A 20998-nucleotide genomic window follows, 5' to 3' on the forward strand; every position below is an offset into this window, starting at 1 on the left:
TTAGCTGTGTGTTTTTCAGTCATCATTTGGAAACTGTATGGTTTACACTGAAGACAACTGTTAGGCAGTCACTGGAAGGAGCAATGAGATTATAATGGACTGGCGCTGCGTTTCATTGCATCTGGATGATGCTAAGTACCAGCCTTGAACTCTTTGGAGACAGGCTGCCAAGTAATGGATCAAATGTCACGTGGAGGCAGCAGCATAGGATTCTGTGTTCTGCCTGCCTGTTTACCTCATACTTGTTCTGTCCCTGTAGCAACCATCTCTGGGCTTAAAGTAGTTTAGTCATTATTTCATGGCACTTCTGTGAGACTGGCTGCATATTAATGAGAAATCTTATTAATAGGTATTTTGTAGTAGTGTCTCTGGATCTCTGTTGTTCGAAGCTGACATTGAACTGGTAGTGCAGAAGTGAGAGTTTTATCGTCCATCATCAAGCCTTCCACCCACCCTTAAAAGGATAATAAAATCATGAAACAGATTGTTCTTCATATACGTCGCATTTAACTACTGTGATTCTGCTTTACTTTGCAACCTATGCATTGCAGTAGATTTTCAGCAGAGGCTTAGTGTGTTATCCAGATGTCAGCAATGTATTGTTCATTACTCTGTGGGGTGGCTCTGATTTTCTGCTGGACTGTATATCCACTAAGGTGAGGCAGCAGCGAGAGAGGAAAAAAAGAGCCAGCAACTTTTTGTACAATCTGCTGTCGTTTTGTGCAAAAGAGGAAGACTAAATTCTTTGCTGGTTCTGGCAACATCTCTGTTACTGAAGTCTGCAGGTTGTGAGGTACCTTGGCTACCTGGCCATTGCTGAACTTTGAAAACTGTGCTCCCTTATTACATCATTTTAGCATCTTCCCTTTAAGCCTGGATAGATCTCTCTGGTTAGAGATCTGATCTTAACCCTGCCACTCAGATTTGATCTAGCAAGGTTTTGTGGCCTTGGCCTCACTCTAGTTATGCGGAATTCTGAAATACATTAGATAATAGACACTTGAATAGATAGTTTTATGGAAAAGAAGAAATATGGAAGACAGAACGTGGGTCTTATGAAACTCTGCTTCTGTATTCCTTTCTTATTCAGGATTTCCCCCTCTTCCTGGTGTTGCAGCAGTGGATGGTGACAGCACAATAGCTGCTGTTCTGGAAAGTGCCAGCAAGCTGGCAAACATGGAGGAGAATGATGAAGAGGAGGAGGTTAGTATTTCTTAGTAGGATGTGTAAAAAGTTAACACTGTCTCTTGTGGTATGAAGGGATGAGGCCATTGGCTTTCCAGTCAAGCAGGGCTGCTGAGATGAAGTGCATTTCCCAGAAGTCTGAAGAGTACAGGGTCTCAGTAGTAAACTTAGTTTGCGTTATAGTGTAAGGGAGAGGGAGAGAGATAAGATGTTGTTACAGTCAGTATCTCCAGAGCCTATGACTCCAGAGTTTGGCTTTTTCATAACTCTCATGTGTAGGTTTTATTTTCCAAGCAAACACTTCAGATCCTGGCCACCCCTTTACATTGTTCTAAAGTACATAAGTCTGTACTTCCATCCTGCATGCCAGTAGCTCCTATGTTTGTGGTTGTTGAGGATGTTGAGGGCTTACTCTTTGTCAGGCAGCACCAACCTTTAGACTTCTGTTTGATTTCTTTATGTCTGTTTGGGTTGCAGATTTTGCTTTCACAAACAGAGTAGCTTTTAATGGAGAGAATTCCTGGATGATATTTTTTCTGCATGCATCTGCATCTTTTTGACATCACTGCCTTGTTGAACATTTCTTTTGTCTCTTTAATAGTGGAGGTTTGATGCTTTCATAGGTCAACTACTTACTGACATGCTCATAAACTGCAGAAGTTAGAATTTACTGTCTGGAATGTTACGCTGCCTTCAAAAGAGACACCAAAAGGCTGATACAGTGATAACCATGGTGGTTGATATCTGAGATGCTGTCCTTATCTCTGGAACAGATTTTATGTGTTTAGTAAAATTCTTTCTGTTACGCTAGAGTGAACCTCTGACACAGGCCCCAGTTGCCAAGAAGCCTGCTGAGCTGCCCGGAAAGCCGACTCAAGTTGTTAAGCCAATTACAATACCATCTGCCATAGCTGAGGAGGAGAGCTCTCCTGAGCATGCAAAACGAGCTACATCACCCTCTACCCTGGACAAGGCAGAGTCAATGGATCGTCTCCCTCCGGCGGGTAAGGTGAAGAGATAGGATCATCATTCCCAGTAATCCACGTGCTAGTCATTTGCACCAGTTTCGTTTAATACTTCGTATTTTAAGTATGAGTCTATGAATGTGTGGCATAGATTTTTCTCTGACAGGATCCTCAAGACACTTGTCTGCTGGTGAGCAGATCCAGACCAGCCGTGTAGCTTTATTTTGCAGGGGCAGCATATGTAATTGTAAGGGTGATTGGTTTTTCTAATTAATTTTGATGTAACAGGTGTATCGATTCATAACGTTTAACTCTGCTCACAGTCAAACTCTACATATACTCCCATTAATGTGGACGACTTGCCAGTGTGAATTATTCATTGATCAGCTTCCCACATCAAACAGTGATTTCTGCTTAGTGCTTCATCCAAGGATCTCAGACTGGCATATAGGCAGTAGGTCATCAATCTCTAGTCCTCCTGTTGCTCAGGTCACTAGACAGTTGTCCGTTCAAGAGTAATTGTACCGATAGCGAGGGACAGCCACCACCTCACAGTGTGATTTGGGCATGCAGTAGCAGTGTTCAGGCTCTCACTGATCCTGCTGTCATGCCTTGGCTGTAGTCCCATCCTCCTCCTTCCATTTAGCCCTGGATAGTTCCCTCAGAACAAAGCAGAACTACCTAGGTAGCTGATGCAAGTTCTTTTGCAGACTGCAAAAGCGTTTCTCGGTGCCACTGTGATTAGCTCATAACTCTTGACTCTAGAAAATTCCACGACTTGTTTTATAAAGACAACTAAAACATAGTAGTTGTCCCTTTTGGCTGTGAAAAATCTGAGTCCTCAGGAGATTTATTTTTAGCAATTTTAGCTGACACATTAATCTCTTGAGTGAATTGCCCTAGACTTACACTGTGAAGGAATTGATAATACCTGGTCTCTGATGTTGCAGTAATCTCTCTTGGGCCTGTCAGGTATTTTAAAATAAGGCAAATAGGTGCAACAAAAACCTGGAGAGATTCATACTGACTTGATTTTCACAACAAACTGTTAATACTTCACTGTTCTAAAGCTATGTTTCTCTAGCCAAAGTGCATTCTGTGATATAGATGTAACCTCTTTTCCTCTGGAATTATGAAAGGCTGCTTACAGCTGCCTGTAGCTGATAAATCAACAGTAAAAAACTCTTCTTGTAGGAGAGCATAAGGTGTAGGGAGATGTGGGAGTAGAGTGGAGCGGTTGCACTTAAGGCCTATACCAGGAAAGTTAAGGAGCCAAAATCAGTTGGATTAATGGCTTTGCTTGGTCCATTCTCCACAGATTTTCTTTGAAAATACTTGTATTCTGTCTCTCAACCTCGGAGCACACTGTAGGTTTTGTCTCAATGGAATCTGGGCTAGCTACCTCGTCTAATTAGTTTAGTTTTGGCTGATTGGGCAAATCGCTCATAGCAGCAGGACAGTGGGCTCTTTTGCAAGGATGGGGATAACTTGTCATCTGACAGCAGCTAAGAGAGGAGAGTCCTTGGTATGTTCATTTGCTGAGACGGGCACCTCTTGCAAGTGCTGTTTAGCTTGTTCTAATCTTGAGTCGAGGGCAGCGATGAATAAGACTGTCCTTGGAAATGGTGGTAATTGGCTCGTGCTCTACCATTTCCTAAGAAAAGTATGAGAGGAGGCAGGATGCACTGACCTGTTACAGTGTAAAGCGATCTTATCCTGACTTGCGGGGTTGTCCTTGGGACGGAAAGACCGAAGAGTTAATAAGAAACTTAAGATGGTAAGGAAATACAAGCAACCGGAAGTGGATATGTCTCAATGTGCTTGCACACATTGGTTCATCTAGAGTTCTCTTCTGACCAATGATGGGAGAGGAAAGAAATGATTATAGAAGATGCTTGTAATATTCACTGTCTTTTAGAAGTTAACGTGTCGAGCTGAAAGTTTGTATTCAGCTGCTGCTGTGGACCAGTTGACTGTACTGGAGTCTGTCTCCTGTCTGCAAGTGAGGAGCTGTAATTACTCTTGTGACAGTTGTGAAGTACTGTGAAGTTTTTTGGTGAAGGATGCCATGGTAGAAGGAAGTTCGTTTCTTTTTCTAATACTTGAATTGAAACTGGTCAAGAAACAATTAAGTGTAGTAAGGAAATGTCCTTATTTGATATCTGTACTTAGTCCTTTTTTTTTTTTTTTGCTATGGTAAACCTCTTTCCGGGGCATGGCAATGTCAGATGCAAGAGGGTTTTTATATAACTATTTTTCAGCTAAGGAACAACTGGAATTTCTGGAGAACAGAAAGAAGCAATACGTAAAGGCAGCCATCAAAGCAAAGAAGGCAAATAATCTCGAACAGGCTAAGATGTATCTCAGAACAGCTAAGAGCTTTGACCTAAAGATTGAGCAAGCAAAATGTGGCAAACCTGTTGATATTTCCAAGGTTAGTAGGACTGTATTCAACTATGTTTCATATTCTTGGACATCTAAGTGCTTACTTAAAACAGTGAATGATTTAATAGATGTTTCTTGACAAAAGTTTTAAGTTTGCTCGAGTGATAAATCTGGATACTGAGTCCTGAAATTCCTCTGTGTTTTTGTTCTAGTTTTTGTTTTGCTTCTTCTGCCTCCCTCAAATGTACCAGGTTTTGAGAAAACCCAGTCTCTGTGAACCATTTGCTCCCTAATATGCAATGGCACATCTAAACCATGTAGCTTGGAAGTGTTCTCTGGGCTTGGGGTGTGAGTACATCTTAGCTGTGTCCTGACTCTGTTTTGGGACGAAGATCAGGCACCTATGATACAGTGATGCCCTGGTTTCTCTTGGTATTTGGGTAGATGGGCAAACCAAACTGCACTGTAATAGCTCTCCTGATCTGAATAATCACGGTTCTAGGCCTGTAAGGCATTTTGCAGAGTTTTACAACTTAAGCAGTTGTCAGGCAGTGGTGTAAGTAGTGCTTGGGTTGCAGTTGCCTTGGGAATTAAAACAGTCCATTCTCTTCCACTGACCTTTCCAGACACTCTGACTTCCTTTTGTCTACTTCTTTTTTGTCCTATAAGGACTCTGAAATGTGGTATTGTTGTGTTGTAGCTGCCATCACCCCCAACAGATGATGAGGGTGATTTTATCTTCATACACCATGAAGATGTCAGACTGTCTCAGAAAGCAGATGAAGTGTATGCACAGCTCATAAAGTTGCTGAAGGACCAACATGAGGTGACTGTTTTATCTTTTTTTAGGAATGTTTTGGGGATTTTTTTACATTTCTCTGAGTTTTATTTATATTGTGATCCCATTGTTTCTGTGGCGTCTTTTGTTTTTCATTTAAAATACTTGTGATTTTGTGTGTACTAAAGTGGAAACTTCTCAGAGTTGGATTCTCTACTAGTTGAAGTCAGAGTGTCCTTGGATCTTTGGGACTATCAAATTATCTCTATCAAATATGAACACTCAAATTCGAAAACACTAAGACTAGCCCTTGGGTGAACCTCGTTTCTAGAAATTAAGGGATTAAAAAGTAATAGAGAGAACAGCTCAAACAAATCTTGTGTTCAGCTTTGGGCTTAAAGGACTGGATCAGTGGATAGTTTTTGCGTGACTGGGAAAGCTCTTGACTTTTCTTAAATTAGGTTGTCATTAACTGCAAAACTCTCTGCTGATCATGGACCTTTGTGTAAGGATCACGAAGTGCATCTCTATTTGTTTGGTTTTGTTTCTGTTCACAGAGGTGTTTGCAGTATTCCAAGCAATTCATGCATCTGGGAAATGTAGCAGAAACGACTCGGTAAGTCCCTCTGCCTGCTGTTAACCAACGTGGTCAGACTTGTTTTGGCCTGACCTCCCTAAAGAAGGTGGGGCTTCAGGTCGGTAAGCTTCTCATTATGGGAAAGGGTCAGGTGCTGTGAGGCTTGCATCTCTCAGTTGCTCTGTGACCTCTGGTCTGAGGCTTACTCTGCAGTTTTATCTTGCAGAATGCTCCGATGTTCATTATGTGTAGCTTCTCTATTGTTTATTTGCCTTTTCTCTAGGTTTGAGAAGCTGGCTCAAGGTTGTAAAAAGGACATGGACATCCTACAGCTTGCACGAGCACAAGGAATGGATCCTCCAAGCCATCACTTTGAAGAAAGAACATTCAAAATGATAAGGTGTGGAAAATCAAAGGGATTTCTTAGGCAGGCTGGAATATGAGTTTTCTGGTTTCTAGCTCTTGTTTCAGCAAACTTGAGTGGCAGCTAGGGTTAGTCACAGCGTTCCTGAAAGGATACTCTTAACTTACATAAAATGAAGTTAGACAATAACTTCTCAGTTCTTTTGTTTTCAAAATACGTCCAGCTTCATCTTTTATTCTGCTACCTCAGACAGTCTTCTTTTGTATTTCTCCCTCAGTCTTGTTGCCTTTGGGCTTTGTTCTTGGCATTTTTCTTTATACTTCAGAGATGCTTTTATCTCAGTTTGTGCTCTTCCCTTGCTCTTCTGTAATCTACAAAGATGATCTGTGTAGGATTGGACTATTGACAAAGGTCTGACAAATACCTGGTCTAGGTGACATCCTGGTCTAGCAGAGGATTAGGTAGTGGTGGGCTATGGGAATGAACACACGTTTTGTCTTTTTTTTTTTTTCACAGGATATTTTCTGAGCTCAACAGCACAGAAATGCACCTTCTTATTGTCAGGGGGATAAACCTACCGGCTCCGCCAGGTACGTACTCAAAAGGGCATGTGGGTTTTTTTCTCTGAGTAGGTAAGAAAAGTAGCAGGGAATGAGATTTTGATACCCTGAAGACCACTTCAGGAGTTGAGCCAGCACTCATTAAAACAACAGGTTTCAGACTCAAGCCCCCCCAAAATACTTTAATCATTTAAGGTATTCAAAAAAACAAATGAACAAAAAAAATAGAGAAATAAAGAGAATCTGGGTTCCATCTGGACAGAGGGAAGAACTTTAAATTGTCCTTGGTTCAGTCATAACTGGGTCATATTTTAGGTTTCATCTTTACCTTCTATCTTATTACGAGTGCCTGCCTTAATGTGTAGTTACCCTTCAGTAGACAGGAATTGCTCCTGCCCGACATTACTGCTTTTAGTCCCTTGTTTCTGTGGGGTTTGTAAACCATCTATACTAGATTGTCTCAGGGCTAATGACAGCATTAGAAATGTAGATTTTTCCTTTGGATGCCAGCTTCCTAGGGATCTTGGTTTGATGAATGGGTTTTTCAGCTGTCAAGTGACAGGTCATGAGTTCTACTGAAAATTGTGTAAGTGGTCTTGAGAATCCTGCTCAACATTAGAGATGCAATGAAAATATCTGCATTGGCTGTTTGGACTGGCTGGTTGTTGTCTCGCTCAGGTGTATCACCGAGAGATTTGGATGCATTTGTGAAGTTTGAATTTCAGTACCCGAGTGCGGTGAGTGTGTCCTGGCTCCTCTGTTCCTCAGTCTGTGACCCTTACTGATGTATTAGCTTGTGAGGGCTTCAAGGAGGAAGTGTAGGTTTTCTTCTAGAAAGGGAAGACATTTATAGGCACACTGCTTGAACTCATTTTTAAAACGGAAACTTCTTCTGAGAAACAGAACTGCTAGGTGGTCCGTTTCCTGAAGATGTGAGCTTTGCTCCTTTCCCTTGATGTTCTCAACACCTTACAGTTAACACTGTGGTTTCTGCTCAGGCTTGCATGTTCGCTGGCTGACTGACCACCAGCTTACTGTGAAGCAACATTCACAGTGCTAAGCCATGCCCACCTTTTCCTCCTGGAGACACTAATCAGACCGTTTCCAGTGCTCACAAAATTTTGAACCTGAAATTCGTTTCTTTCAGGGGTGCAAACACTCTGGTAACTTCAGCCAAGCATGAGAGCATGCAAACTCGTGAATAGGGCAGAGGGGCCACCTTAGATGTGACCTCCCGTAGGTCCCATTCCTTTAAGACAATGGGGTTTTAAAGGCATTACTTTTGGACATCTAATTATAGAAGTGGATTGAAGAGGTTAATCTTTTTCGTCAAATAAATGCACGTGACTCCTGGTGATTTGATTATCACCTATATATATGTGCGTATCTGAAGAAAGGATTGGGTTTCTTGACCTTACTAATTAATACTTACGTGAATGTGCATGTATGTATGTATATAAAAAAACATGTACACACATGTATATATTGTTTATTTCCTTGAAACTCTGCAGTGTTATCCCATTCCTCTCACCTTTAAAATAGTCTCTTGTCTGAAAAATTCTGAAACTGTTGAGCTAGAAGAGCTTCTAAAGAGGGCTGCCTACTCTTGCCGGCAGTTTGTAGGGCAAAACCAGTCTTTGCTCTTACAGGACTGGTGCTTAGCCATGTGAGAGTGCAGAGCCTAGATTTTTATATCCTAATAAATTTAGCAGCAGTTCCACTAAAATAAATTCAATTACCTTTGGGAAATAGGTGATGGTCAGATCAGGTTTGTGTAGGGTTGATTTACAGGAGTCCCTCCTGTTAGGGTTGCTGAAAGCAGAATTGGTCTGTATGAGTTATTTTCTGGAGAATAAGTAAGAACCAGTGCAGTTGCTTTTAATTTATTTTTCTCTGTTTTTAGAAAAAACAGGTCTGGACTGCTTAGCCAACAGTCAAATACACCACCTTTTGCCTGCATAGCTGACATCAGTTTTGCAAAGTAGCTGCAATAATTGGGTCACGTTGTCCTTGTTCAGTCCCCAGAGATTTAGTTCGTACTCCGCTTTAGGTTAAAAGTTAATTCATTTTGGTGGTAGATTGATTGTCAAGCAAAATAATAGTAGGGCAATTCCCTGAATGATTTGTGATGAACTCCTCGTGTAGCTTATTATTCCAACTAATGCAGAAGGAACAGAATTACTGTGTCACGGGACGTGTGTAGCTTATCGTGTAGTTCAACAGCTGCAGTCAGTAATTTTATGATGATTAGACTGAATTGAGTGTGATCATGTAGCTTTTCCGTCGCTCTTATATTTAATGTAATGTTTTGGCTTATTCTGGATCTAGTGTTATACTTTTCACCACAATGAAATCCAGGTAGTTTGTGTATGTACCATGACTGTGTCACTCAGATATCCCCCCTAAAACCTCATGCTTCTTGTATAGGCATAAAGAAGAGCTAGTAATAAAAATGGTTACTACTTTGTATTTTAAAACAATGTCTAATGGTTTTGTAATTTGTCTCTCTCTTAATAGGAGCAACCTCAAAAGAGTAAAACATCTGTAATTAACAATACCAATTCTCCAGGTTAGTACTTCTGGGACAGAGGAAAAAACATTGCACCTTAGGAATCACAGGATAGTGTCATACTGTGAATCAGGCCAGAGGGCCTCCCACCACCTTTTTCCTTCTGTATTATAAATGGGCTTTTTGGAAGGTGGAGTGCAGCTGTGTTGGCAATGTCTTCACCCTCATCCCAATATTAGTGGTAATGTGTTATGAATTAGTGAAATTATTGAGTTACTACCCATGCTGCAGCCATTGCTGTAACTGCTGCCATGAGATGGGCCAGATAAATAATTTTTCTTTATTTAATAAGTTAAATTATTAATATTAGTATCTCCACAGAGCAGATCTTTTTCAGTCAGATTTTGTGCCCTGTGATATTGCCAGTTCTTTCACAGGTCTTGCTGATCAGCTGACATTTCTAAACCTGACAAAACATCACTGGAGAAATAGATTACTTTTTTTAGACTGTATGTCTTGAAACCAACAGCAATACTTTCTTTAATACCCCTTTGTACCTAAGCATTGACTGCCAGTATTAGAATGATCATGCATTTTAGAATTAATGGTCTTGCACTCTGAGTTTGGTTTACTGCTCTTTTTTTCAGTTAATGCAGTAAGCAGCCATCTAGTGTTGAACCAACTTTGAATTCAGGATCCTAATTGCTAGTTGTGAATTTATCTCAAAAGAGATACACCGATATCTTTCTCTCTCTTTTGAGTTCATATATATTTTCTGTTAAGTGTAGAAGCCTTGGAGCTCTGATAGTGAGAGTTGTGTTCCAAGTCTTCCAATAACTTAATCTGTGCTTCCTGAGAAGCCACTTAGTGTCAATATTTTGGGATCCCAGTCTGACAAGGAGAATGAGGGTTCTGGGTAGCACAGCAGATAAGTTGTTGAGCATTCATAGTGCAGTGCTGTGAGACTTCCTGATGAAGAGGTCTCCTGTGGGATAGTTCTTATCACACTCGTTAATTAAACTGGTGTTAAAAGAGTATTGGTTACATTATCAAAACACCCCTTCCCAGTCATTCCAGCCTTCCTATGCTTTTTCCTTTTTATTGTGCACCTTTTTCTTAGCTGCAGGCACTCTGCCAAAAGCCCTCAGTTGTCCAGTTTGGTCTCTCCAATAACTTCTTGTCACCTCCTTGTTATGACTTAGTTTTTCTGCAGGTTGGTTTCTGCCCCTGTAAACCAGGGATGACAGATTTGAACTGTTGCACAGGGACACTAACTTGTTGATGACTGAAATAACCTCCTGAGAAAGGAGGCGGCTCATATGGATGTGAAATTTCTTTCACAAATAGCCCAAACCGAGATAAGCAGAGGTCTGAGTATGTGCGCATTAGAGCACTGCATGTAGTTCGACTTTCACAGCTTGCTTTCATTTTTCTATATCTTGACTGTAGAATATAACCAGTTGTTTAAATTGAACATCAACCGGAATCACAGAGGTTTCCGACGAGCAATTCGGTCCAAAGGAATTAAATTTGAAGTATTTCATAAAGGGTAAGTGTACGGTTTGCTCCCCTCCTTATTGCTTCTCAACTAACAGTTGACAAGATTGCTGTAGCTGAAATTTATGAAGCACAATCTTGAAGCTAGCAAAAAAGAGTTGTCCAGTTCTTGTGTTTGAGAATTCCTTTCAAAAATGTGCCCGAGCTCTTTATCTTAAGTGTATGGAAAAAAAGGCAGAAGTTCACTGAAGTTGGTTCATAACTGGCAGATCAGTTGAGAATTGGTGCATTAAGAGGAATTTATGAGGTTGAGAAGGTAATGTTTCAGCTTCAGATTGTTTTGATTCTTGTGCAATTTGGTTTTAGTCATCAGAACTAGAAGACTGACTTGTTATATGGGGTAACTTCGTAGAACAATGAAGCACAAGAGGCTGCAAAACATTAACAGCAGCAGAGCAGATGATAGATGATGACAGAACTCGTGTTATGGTTTTGGAGTTCTCTTCATTCTGAGGATCTTACAATATTTACCGAACACTGCTAGCAGACTACTGGACTGTCTTGAGAGAGAGAGGCTCCCTTTGTCTTGGAGATCAAGATGATGAGATGGATATTAACAACTAGTAACATTCAGGGAAATCATCCTACATCTGAGGTCATTCCCTATTCATTCAAAGTAGAAGTGGCCTATATTCACCAGTTCCTGAGTTGGTTGTGATCTGTGACTTTAGTAGGATGATAGATAACCTGTTTTAGTCTCAGTGGCTCTTTATGTTATTGGGACATGCAAAAATTATCCATAGGTTCTCAGAGATGCTTTTCAAGTTGTAGATGTTTTAATTCATGAGCTAAAGTCCATTGTTTTTACACCATATCTTCCATTTCCATCTCCATTGAAGCAAAATCTAATTTTCTTCCTCTTTCTTTACCAGTCCTGACTGTGCTGTTCAAGATTTCACCACTGGAGATCCTGCCTCTTTTGCATAGAACCGTTTAGCGTTTACATTTGTTTAAAACCTTTTCCCTGTCTTTCACATACTGTTGTGTGTTTAGGGCATATCCTGTTCTCTTACCTGCTGGAACTGTGCTTGTTTATAAGGTCTGAGCTCAGGCTCAAGTTCGCCCATTGGGAAGCACCCTACAGTGATTCATGAGTTGTATGCCAGCTCCAGATTTGCCCTTGGAACCTTTTGGAAGATTAACGAAAAAATCTTTGCATGTTTTCTCTGTTCTGCTTCTGAGATTTTGTTGTTATTAGAACAGGAATCTAAGAAGTTAAATACATGTTCATTTCTGGATTAGGGGTAGGAGAGCAGTTCCTGGGGACAGAAAAGCCTAATTGATCACCTTTCCCCGGCCATCTTCTCTGGAGAAAGGAGAGGATTGAGTGATCCAGGCTCTTTTCTAAAGCCTGTCTGCTCTGTGTTTCTCTTCAAGACTGTAAATGAGTAATACTTTCAGAAATGCTTGTAGGTGCTGTAGTTTTGGCATATCTGGTAGCTCTTTGACCATCTCCCAAGAATTATTCTAAGTGAGCAAAGGAAACTTGTTTCAGGTCATATCTATTAAACTTCAGTTTAAAAAACACTTTCAAGTAAAAACCCAGCAGTGTATTTTTCCAAAGGAAAAGCTTCTGAAGATGAAAGGAGATTTCCCCAGAGCTGTTTCTGAAGCCATGGCCCCGAGCTAGTCCACATTCTTCACTGCAGCCCCCCTGGAACTGCTCAGAGATGAGCCAGTCTTTGTTTCTTGAATTATAAAATGGAAAAAAGGCTTTAAAACATTCGGCTAGAAGAATTGCTGATTCTCCTTTTAAGTTTATGAACAAAGTGTCTAACATGCTGCAGTACCATTATGTAATCCTTCATTTTAGGGTGCTTGGGAACTAAAGGAAGCGTTCTGGCATGTAAGCTAGTAAATACTGAACTTTTAGAAATGATTTTGTGAGTCTACTCCAGTCACATGGATGGAGAAGGCAGCCTCATCTTTGGAAAGCTTTCTGGCAATGATTCATAGGCATCATGTTTGGAGGCCGCACTATCAGCCCTCGAAGTACTTGCAGCATTGTTTGTCTTTACTACAGCAATTTTTTCAAGATGGACAGACTGACAAATAAGAGGAAACCTGACCAACTGCACTGGAGTCTTTTAAGTCCTTCAGCAAGAGAATTTTTGGAACAGATGTACTTCCTAACAGTGACTTACTTGCTGCACATTCCAGTGTGTTCCAAGTAGTAGTGGTCTTGCACACTTTGCCCCATCTGGAAGTGTCTGAGCTCCCTGCTGTGAGCTTGCTGCAGCCTGGACTAATGCGACCAGACCATCGTCCTCCTTATCTAGAGAGACTTAGATGCTATGTGAGCCACAGCGTTCCTGATGCTATTTCTGAACACACAAGGCAGGAAGTGAGGTTAAAGTCTGGATGACAGGTTTCTTACTCTGCAATTGCTATGAGCTGTTTGGAGAATATATTAATGAAGCAATCGTTGAGGCGGTGGATTTGAGGAAACAACTTCACTCCTTTTTCAGTCAGTTTTTAGACAATCAGGTTCACAAATGTTCACTTGGAAATTGTAGGCGCTGATGGCAGCATCTGGTCTGTGTATTGATATACTGGGTACTCTTGGCACAGATGACACTGTCATCGAGTTTTCATTACATATGTCAAGTTTTGCTTCATAATATCTTAATATCTCTTTATGATAATAGAAAGAAGGGTCAATGTTTTGGGGTTGAGTTGATTTTCTGGTTTGCATGTTCTGTTTTTTCCTAAATAGAATGGCAGATTTCCTGTCTAAACTCTGACAAGGCGTGGCTGGTTGGCTTTCCTACCTCCAGAATCTCTAGATTTTAGTTGTTTATCAAAGCTTTTGGGGACTGACTCAGGGGAATGCTCAGATGCAAAGAAATCCATTGCTTTGAGCTGAACACTTCTGTTGCTGTTTGGAGGAGTTTGTCTGGATTGTTACACAGAAGTGACTGTAGCAGAGAAAAGTTCATTTTTCTCCTGGCAGGATAAAAATTCTCTATGTTTAGTTTCAGCAGACTAGAAATGCAAAAATGATAGTTCTTGACTGTTAAAACTACCAGTCTGAAGGTGAAGCCTAACAATGGCTGAGATGGAATGTTCTTACTTGTTGAAATTGAGGTTTCAATTTATCAAACTGAAACAGAATGATTCATGTGACTTTTTCCTAATAAGTACTGCCGAAACCAGCTCATGCCTGTGAAATGTTTGTTTTGTTGCATCTTCCTTGGAAAGTTTTTCAGCCTGTCCTGTTGAAGAGCCCGTTGTGGGACATTGCTGGTTGTCCTGGCTGCAAGGCCATTCTTCCCCATTGCCTTGTGCAGGGATGAAAACTGATGGCATTCCAAAGTGCTGCTTTAGTTGGGTGTTTTTCTTCACAACTGTCCTCATCTTTAATTTGTTTGCAGGAGATTAATTAAAAAATGAGTACTTCTGTATCTTGTCCTTGTAATGCGGTTCCCTGTGGGTTTGCCTCTTGCACCCTGGTTTGTTGGATTCTCGTAGCGTGTCTTGACCGGCCCTCCTGGGTGTGATGATGGTGCTAACAGTGGTGACCTCTTAGCTTTCTCTCTCCTTAATGTCCCAACAAACATTACCCACTCCATTAAGGAAGATTTCTTTGAAACAGGTCCTTTTTCAGAAGTGACAAGCACGTGGGGACAGCACACTTGAAACTGGAAAAGCTGGAATCAGAATGTGAAGTTAGAGAGATCATCGAGGTATGTTTTCTGGGTGAGGAGTGTTCCTCTAGTAAGTAGGACTTGAACATTTGTGTTGCATGGACATGTCTGCTTGCAGTTGGCAGTTTGTATTGGAAGAGTTCGATAAACAAAGGGCTGTTCTTTGTTTTATTGCCTCTTGAAGCTCGTCTTAGCTGTGACCATCATGTTATGGGGAGCTTCTTGGGGACTCTCTTCTGCAAATTTTCTGTATCAAGATGGTTTTCCTTGTCAGGACCAGAAATTTGGGTGATTCTCAAAAGTATGTGTTGGTAGCTGCCAGATCAAAGGGTAAAGTGAGGGCTGACAGAATGGGTAGAGTGCTGCCGTAAATGCAGTAGGAGATGACTAAGTGGAACTGTAATAAAAATAATCCCTTGGGCTGCCTCAGACATGACGAGGATACGCTGTCCTCTTGAGTGCCTGGGGGAGGCCATTTGTACTTTGGGGGCTTGGTGCACAGCGGGCAGAGGTGGTGTCGGTGCTGCTGCCTCGCACAGGTTGCAGGGGTAACCTGCTCTGGGGGATTCTGAATCCGGGGAAGCACGCGGCTGCACCTCCCGGCTCTGCAGTCACCTGCAGGGGATCTCGGTCATCTCTTAGTCATGGGGACATGAAGTGCCTGAGGTGATACAGTCGACATGCTCCTTCAGATGTGCGCTAACGGCTCCTCTTTGTGGTTCTTTCAGATTTTTGATGGCAGAAAGCCCACTGGAGGGAAACTGGAGGTGAAAGTGAGACTCAGGGAACCCCTCAGTGATCAAGATCTTCAAACGGTTACGGAGAACTGGCTGGTCCTTGAACACTAGTTCTGTCTGAGGTACAGGTACTGCAGCTAAGTTGGTCTGACCAGAATTTGACAGGGCTACAGATAAACTGCTTGAATAATGTCTTTTGTTGACATTGACCTAATTGCCCAATGTGTGGCTTTGATACCATCAGTCTTTATATTTGTAGTGGTGAGCTGATACAATTTCAGAAACGAGGTCACGGAATCTGATTAGTTTGTGTTACCGAAGATGCCACTGCACAGTCACTTCAAATACCGGGAGAGCTTCCAGCGTCACCTTTATGTAGAATAATATTTACAAAAGAAGACCAAGTCCTTTCTAGGAGGGAGGGCGCTTTCTCTCCACCCTTACTGTTAGCAAAAAACCTTTCAGAGTTAGCAAGGATCCTTCTTCCTCTGCCAGAAGGTGGAGAAGGACGTTTGTTTATCACATGAAAGTCTGCTTTACTTCACCTGAAAGGGAAACTGTAGGAGACGGGCTTTCTTCTGGAAACTTGAGACTTCTGGGCAGGGAGAAACTGGTTAGTTGAGTACAGGCTACCTGAAGAACAGTGCCTAGTGCCCACTGGGCTCATGCCAAGTACAGCAGAGGAGCTGCGTGCTGACAAAATGGTTGCGTATTAGGATGAAGAAGAAGTGGGCTTCCTCTTCTTGCCAGCCTCTGCAGAAAGTGTTTTATGTTGAAGCTTGTCTTCCTTTCTCGTACTCTGCTTTTTAGGTACCACAAATTCTCCCCTCTTAAAAGAAACAAAAGCAAATAAAACCAAAATTCTAGTGGGTCTTTTTTCAAGTGATTTTTCTACATAAAGTTGCTGAAAGGCAAGTACCAGGAGCCCATCTGGCTGTGGAATCTCAGACTCATCCTGCTTTTATGTGTGTGTCTGATGTTTGAAAGAGATTCAGATTACTTGGACACAGTCATTGATAGCCTGAAACTTCCTTAGGTCCTTCTATCTCCCACAGCTTATGTTCATAAATCCACAGAGAGTCAGCTCCCCTGTCAGGGCATGTGTAAACTGCCTGCAGTCATAGGGCGTTGCTGGCAGGGGTCTGACTGCCTTCATCCCATTGGAGGGGGTGTTTGTGATGCCGAGATGGTGTGGAGAGTCCTCCTCTTGGACCGTGGCCTCTCTCTGTCAGATTGGAACCACCCTGCCTTTTTGCAAGGAAAACAGATGATGTATAAATACAGTTTCTAATAAGTCATCCCTCTTCCTTTGTTTGAGCTCCTGAAGTCTCTGTTCTCCCTCTTCCTTAGCCTACTGTTTTGCTTTGCTGTTATAAAGGGCGGTTAAGCTGATATTCATCAGCTTCACAGTGACATCACCTGTTTGCTGCACCTTTGCTTCTGAGCTGTGATAGATTTCACAGATTGAGAGCTCGTTTCAATACCTGAGTCTGCATTTGTACCACCAAAGACACTGTCTGTAGCAATTCCTTCCTTCCTTACCACCACAGAGGTCAGCATCTGCCCGCGAGCTCCACGGTTGGGCTGTGGGACACGTTTGAAGGCCGTAGCTGGAGTAACAGCTTGGCCTTGTGCTGGGACCGGACACCTAAGCGTTGCCAATTGCTACAGCTTAATTTTGCTCCATTGATTTTTCTAGTTGACCATCCAGAAAATTCATGTCAGCATTTTACATATAATGTGACCTTGAATTGTGAACGTCTGTCAAGTACTGCAGTGAGTAACTTGGGGTTTTATTTGGCTTTTTTCCCCCAGATCCATCGAACGTCAGATGAACGGATGTAGAAAGATGCTGCTAGCTGCAAGCACCAAAGATGTTAAATGAATGCACTACTGAACTAACTATTTTGGTAACAGCCATAGTGCTTATTAATAACTTCAAGGCAAACCTAAGGCTCTGGAAATTTGCTGCTGCAGGGATTGTTGCTGTCTACATAGAACAGACAGAATCGCCTTAACGTGGGACTGCTAACGCAGCACCGGGATGAATGTTACATTAACTATGCAGAGGGGTGCGGGGCAAGTTCAGCCCCTTAAAAATTGCCCGAGGCGGCGCAAAATCCTTTCACTCGAGTCACAGGTAAGACCTTTGCTAAAACTCATTTCCTCAAGCGTACGAGCAGCCAGCGTGGTGCAGTGAAGAGTCTGCTACTGCTTTTTCTGTTCTCTCTTACCAAGGCCTGTTTGGGGTGGTTTTAGTTTCCTAAAATAGAGCGGAGGGAACCCAGGCAGCAGCCTAGTGGCAGCGCGTCCCTCCTCTGCGCATGCCAGTGCAGCGAGCACCAAGTTAAATGGATGCTGCTTTTCAGAGGGAAGAACGCAGGACTACTTAGCAGCAGGAGTTTACAGCTCTGCATCGTTTTGCTGGCCGCCGTGCTTGCTGCTGTGTTCAGCGCAGCCCGGCACTGTGCCTTCAGCCTTTCTGCTTTGTTTTGTTTTTTAATTTAAAAAAGGAGGGGAAAAAAGTGCGCTGGCCCCTGCTGCTTCCCACATGTTCCTTGTACTTTTACAAAAATAGGCTTTTACAGGTTCTTTCAGGTGATGGGGAAAACAGCCACTCTTTGTCACGTCAAAAAAAGGATTACAGCTATTGTCAGGAATGCTTTTGATCAGCAGCGTACAAAACGCAGTACCAGTTCTGTTTGTGTTTAATACCTCTGTGAGCGAATGGCAAGGACTGATCTCGGGGGAGAGGGGGTCCCTGCACTGGGGAGTCGGAGCGCGCCTGCGCCGGCAGTTTAGGTGGGACAAGGTTGTAGACAGAAGAGTCCAGACAAGTAAGGCAGCGCTGCCTCTGTCTTCCTGAGCAGATGAAGACAAAACAGTGTTTAGTTTTTAATTTCAATAAATTTAATATACAAAACTACATGTTGAAAATAAAAATATAATATGCAGTTTTTTGCAGTGTTAACTAACTGAATTTTAAAAGTACAATTTTTTTTCTAAAACAAGTATTCGTTTCTTAACAACATGGTAATTAAGGTCATTTAAAAGGCTATGGTTGAAGCGAACATGTCAGTCACCAGTTGATAGTGTTTTGCACAAACATAACCCAAACCTAAAAGATTTTGGGGGCTGAGGAAAAGAGAAAGATTTTTCACCTCTTTTACCGCATTTTAAGCATAACAATGCAACCAAGGGAACCGGAAAGCTGCTGCTGTGGCAAAGCTGGAGTGCAGTCTCTAGGAGGAAGATTATTACTTAGTTTATGGAACGTTCTTCGGACGCTGAATCTCGCCTACACCGTGTAATGCTGCGCTGTGTCCCCAAGCGTGCAAACCAGTGTGCAGAGGGAGCCTCCAAGTAACTTTAGTCCCCCTCCTCTGCACAAACACATGAAAGGCTGGGGACTGTGATCACTTCAGGTTTGTCCATCGTGAAACATTAAGTAAGCTGCATGAAGCCATCCTCTACCCAAACGCCAGAGGTGAGGGTTCACTTTGATGTAGGCAGTGTAGCAGCAGAGCTGGGAGGCAACAGCTCTAATTTACAATACTGGATTTGTCAGACTTTGCTTTTCTTTAAAAAGCAGTAGCCGTTTATTCACAAACCTGCTCTGCGTGTGCACTGGGCCGACGTTACGCGAAGGACACTGCCACCTGTACAGGTGCCTTTTTCTTTACCCAGCTGATGCTGTAGATTTGTTTAAAAGCTCCAGCCCAGGCTCAGAGGAGCCTTGCGCTCCCCTGTGGGGGTGAAAGGATGCCTGTGCTACACATGGCAAATCCCAAGAATCCCCAGAACTGGCTGCGAGCAGCACGAGGCAGTGGCTGAATTGCTCTCACCAGCAATCAGCCCCTCTTTTTCCCAAATGAACTTTCTGGAGAGACAGAAGGAGAAACCCTTGCCCCAGGAGGGACTCGAACAGCTGCTTTGCATGGCAAAGGCTAAAAAAACCAACCCCCTTCTCCAGCTTCCAGCTCCCTCCCCTGGTTAGCAGCTTTCCCTGGAGACAATAACACTGTGGAACCACATTTCCTCTGGCTGATTCTTAATTCCAGCTTCCCAGCAGACACGCAGCTGCTTTCCTTCCTACTGCCCTCTCAGGTGAGACCAAGAGCACTCGGCCCTGTGCAAGTGTTCAGAGCTGACCAGAAAGCCTTTTATCAGCAGGACATGCAAAAACAGCCACTCTATACTTTTATCACAGGTAAGCTTTTACGTGATGCTGCTAATATGAAGTGCGAGCTGTCTCGTAGTACATGACGCTAGCGTTACACTACAGCATACAGCAAGGAGGAGACTTAAAGCTGCCCTGGGTGTTACTTGCCTTTAAAAAGCAGGACCTATAGGGGAAGAGGAATGAGATATAACTGCACTTTAGGGCTAATATTTCCTCTGCCTCATACAGATTTGTAAACAATGTACAGAGGAGCAGAGTTGTTCTAGGAGATTACAGAAATCTGCCCAGGTGACAGGTTTTTATAGTAAATAGAGGGGGAAGGGTAAACTAGCCTATGACACACACACAACTGCAGTTTACAGAATACCGCTGTCAGAGAGATGCCTGCCCTCCCGCTCCTTTAGACACGTATACAAATGTAGTTATGGCTAGGAAATCTTTCCGTATCTCTCAAGGGCTACTCCAAGCGTATTTCAACCAATAATCTGGTTAAAACAATGTAAACGTTACTTTTCAATGTCTACAGAATAACCACAAACGGCATTATGATGAGGTCAGAATGGAGGTCTTGATTGTTGTTTCTTGCGTGTCCATCTACAACCAGTACAAGATTAGAGTTTCACTTTTTATTTACGCCCCAGTGATCTTTGCACCCGTTTGAGCATTTAGAGTACATGACTGTAAATCTTCAAACATGAGCATTTTTCTAAACAGTAACAGACGTGTATTAGCTGCAAGGATAGCATAGCCATGTTGTAGAGAAGCTGCCCTGATCCTCTGGTTGTTGACGATGCATAGAAGATTTAGAATTATGGAACAATTGTCCCTCCCTCCTCCCTCCCCCCAATAGTGTTAACAAAAGCTTAATTTTCCAGTTTTAAAGTGCAAATGATTCAGATACAACTGCTGCTGGAACAGGTCTGAACAGAAAATGAAGTCCTCTTATGAGATGTTTTCCAGAATATAAAAGATGAGCTCCATTATGACCGGCCCCTCACTCAACTGACAGGCCCCTCCATGAATCACTGGAACTAAGGCACTGTCCAGGTCGTTCATGTACTGAGAGGGCAGTAGCTGTCCATTGCTCCCAGCTTGATAACCAACCTAAAAAATACAAAGCGAAGAGTATGTTTTACAGAGACCAGGACACAAGGCAGGAAAAGGGAAGTGCCATGTAGGAGGATGAGCTGTGTGGGGTGCTGTGGGGTCTGCCTGGGGAAGCCGGGGGCAGTTGAACAGGACGTAGCAGGCACTGAAGTGGCTTTTCCACTTGTTTTTGTTCCCTGTGTTCCCAGTGTCTGCCTAGACAAAAAGTAGCCTCCTTTTTCTGCTGCCTTGTCAAAGTGGATCATTCAGAGCAGCAGGAACTGCACCCTGCGTTATCAGATTACGTGCTGCACTACTTGAAAGCTGGTGGATGCTAAGGACATGTGCACTCCAAGACAAGGCCAGCTGTCCTGCCAGGACACCCTTATCTCTGCTTGTAGCTCTTGCTGTAGCACACTCTCAAGGCGCCCCTCCATCTGTTTCTCTGCCTCATGTGCAATGTGA

At 42.6% G+C, this 20998-nt stretch overlaps 2 protein-coding genes across 6 annotated transcripts in view; one reads left to right on the forward strand and one right to left on the reverse strand.

Moving 5' to 3' along the window:
• CC2D1B (coiled-coil and C2 domain containing 1B) overlaps positions 1–18127 on the forward strand; it is a 32795-nt gene extending 14668 nt beyond the window's left edge. The window contains exons 12-24 of one of the 2 annotated variants that reach the window (XM_054072755.1): positions 1091–1203; positions 1997–2189; positions 4412–4584; positions 5236–5361; positions 5871–5929; positions 6174–6290; positions 6771–6844; positions 7493–7551; positions 9332–9383; positions 10773–10872; positions 14476–14566; positions 15256–15392; positions 17080–18127. In XM_054072755.1, coding sequence (XP_053928730.1) covers positions 1091–1203; positions 1997–2189; positions 4412–4584; positions 5236–5361; positions 5871–5929; positions 6174–6290; positions 6771–6844; positions 7493–7551; positions 9332–9383; positions 10773–10872; positions 14476–14566; positions 15256–15375 — 1277 coding nt within the window. In that variant the 3' untranslated portion in view covers positions 15376–15392; positions 17080–18127. The remainder of the gene's footprint in view (positions 1–1090; positions 1204–1996; positions 2190–4411; positions 4585–5235; positions 5362–5870; positions 5930–6173; positions 6291–6770; positions 6845–7492; positions 7552–9331; positions 9384–10772; positions 10873–14475; positions 14567–15255; positions 15393–17079) is intronic. The other variant, XM_009561953.2, reaches the window with a different exon arrangement.
• A 101-nt stretch (positions 18128–18228) lies between these two features.
• The window catches only part of ZFYVE9 (zinc finger FYVE-type containing 9), a 70375-nt gene continuing 67605 nt past the window's right edge, over positions 18229–20998 (reverse strand). For all 4 annotated transcript variants that reach the window (XM_054072752.1, XM_054072751.1, XM_054072754.1 and 1 more), the window contains one exon: positions 18229–20551. In XM_054072752.1, coding sequence (XP_053928727.1) covers positions 20390–20551 — 162 coding nt within the window. In that variant the 3' untranslated portion in view covers positions 18229–20389. The remainder of the gene's footprint in view (positions 20552–20998) is intronic.

Source organism: Cuculus canorus, chromosome 8 (assembly GCF_017976375.1).
Source record: "Cuculus canorus isolate bCucCan1 chromosome 8, bCucCan1.pri, whole genome shotgun sequence".
In the NCBI taxonomy this organism is placed as follows: domain Eukaryota; kingdom Metazoa; phylum Chordata; class Aves; order Cuculiformes; family Cuculidae; genus Cuculus; species Cuculus canorus.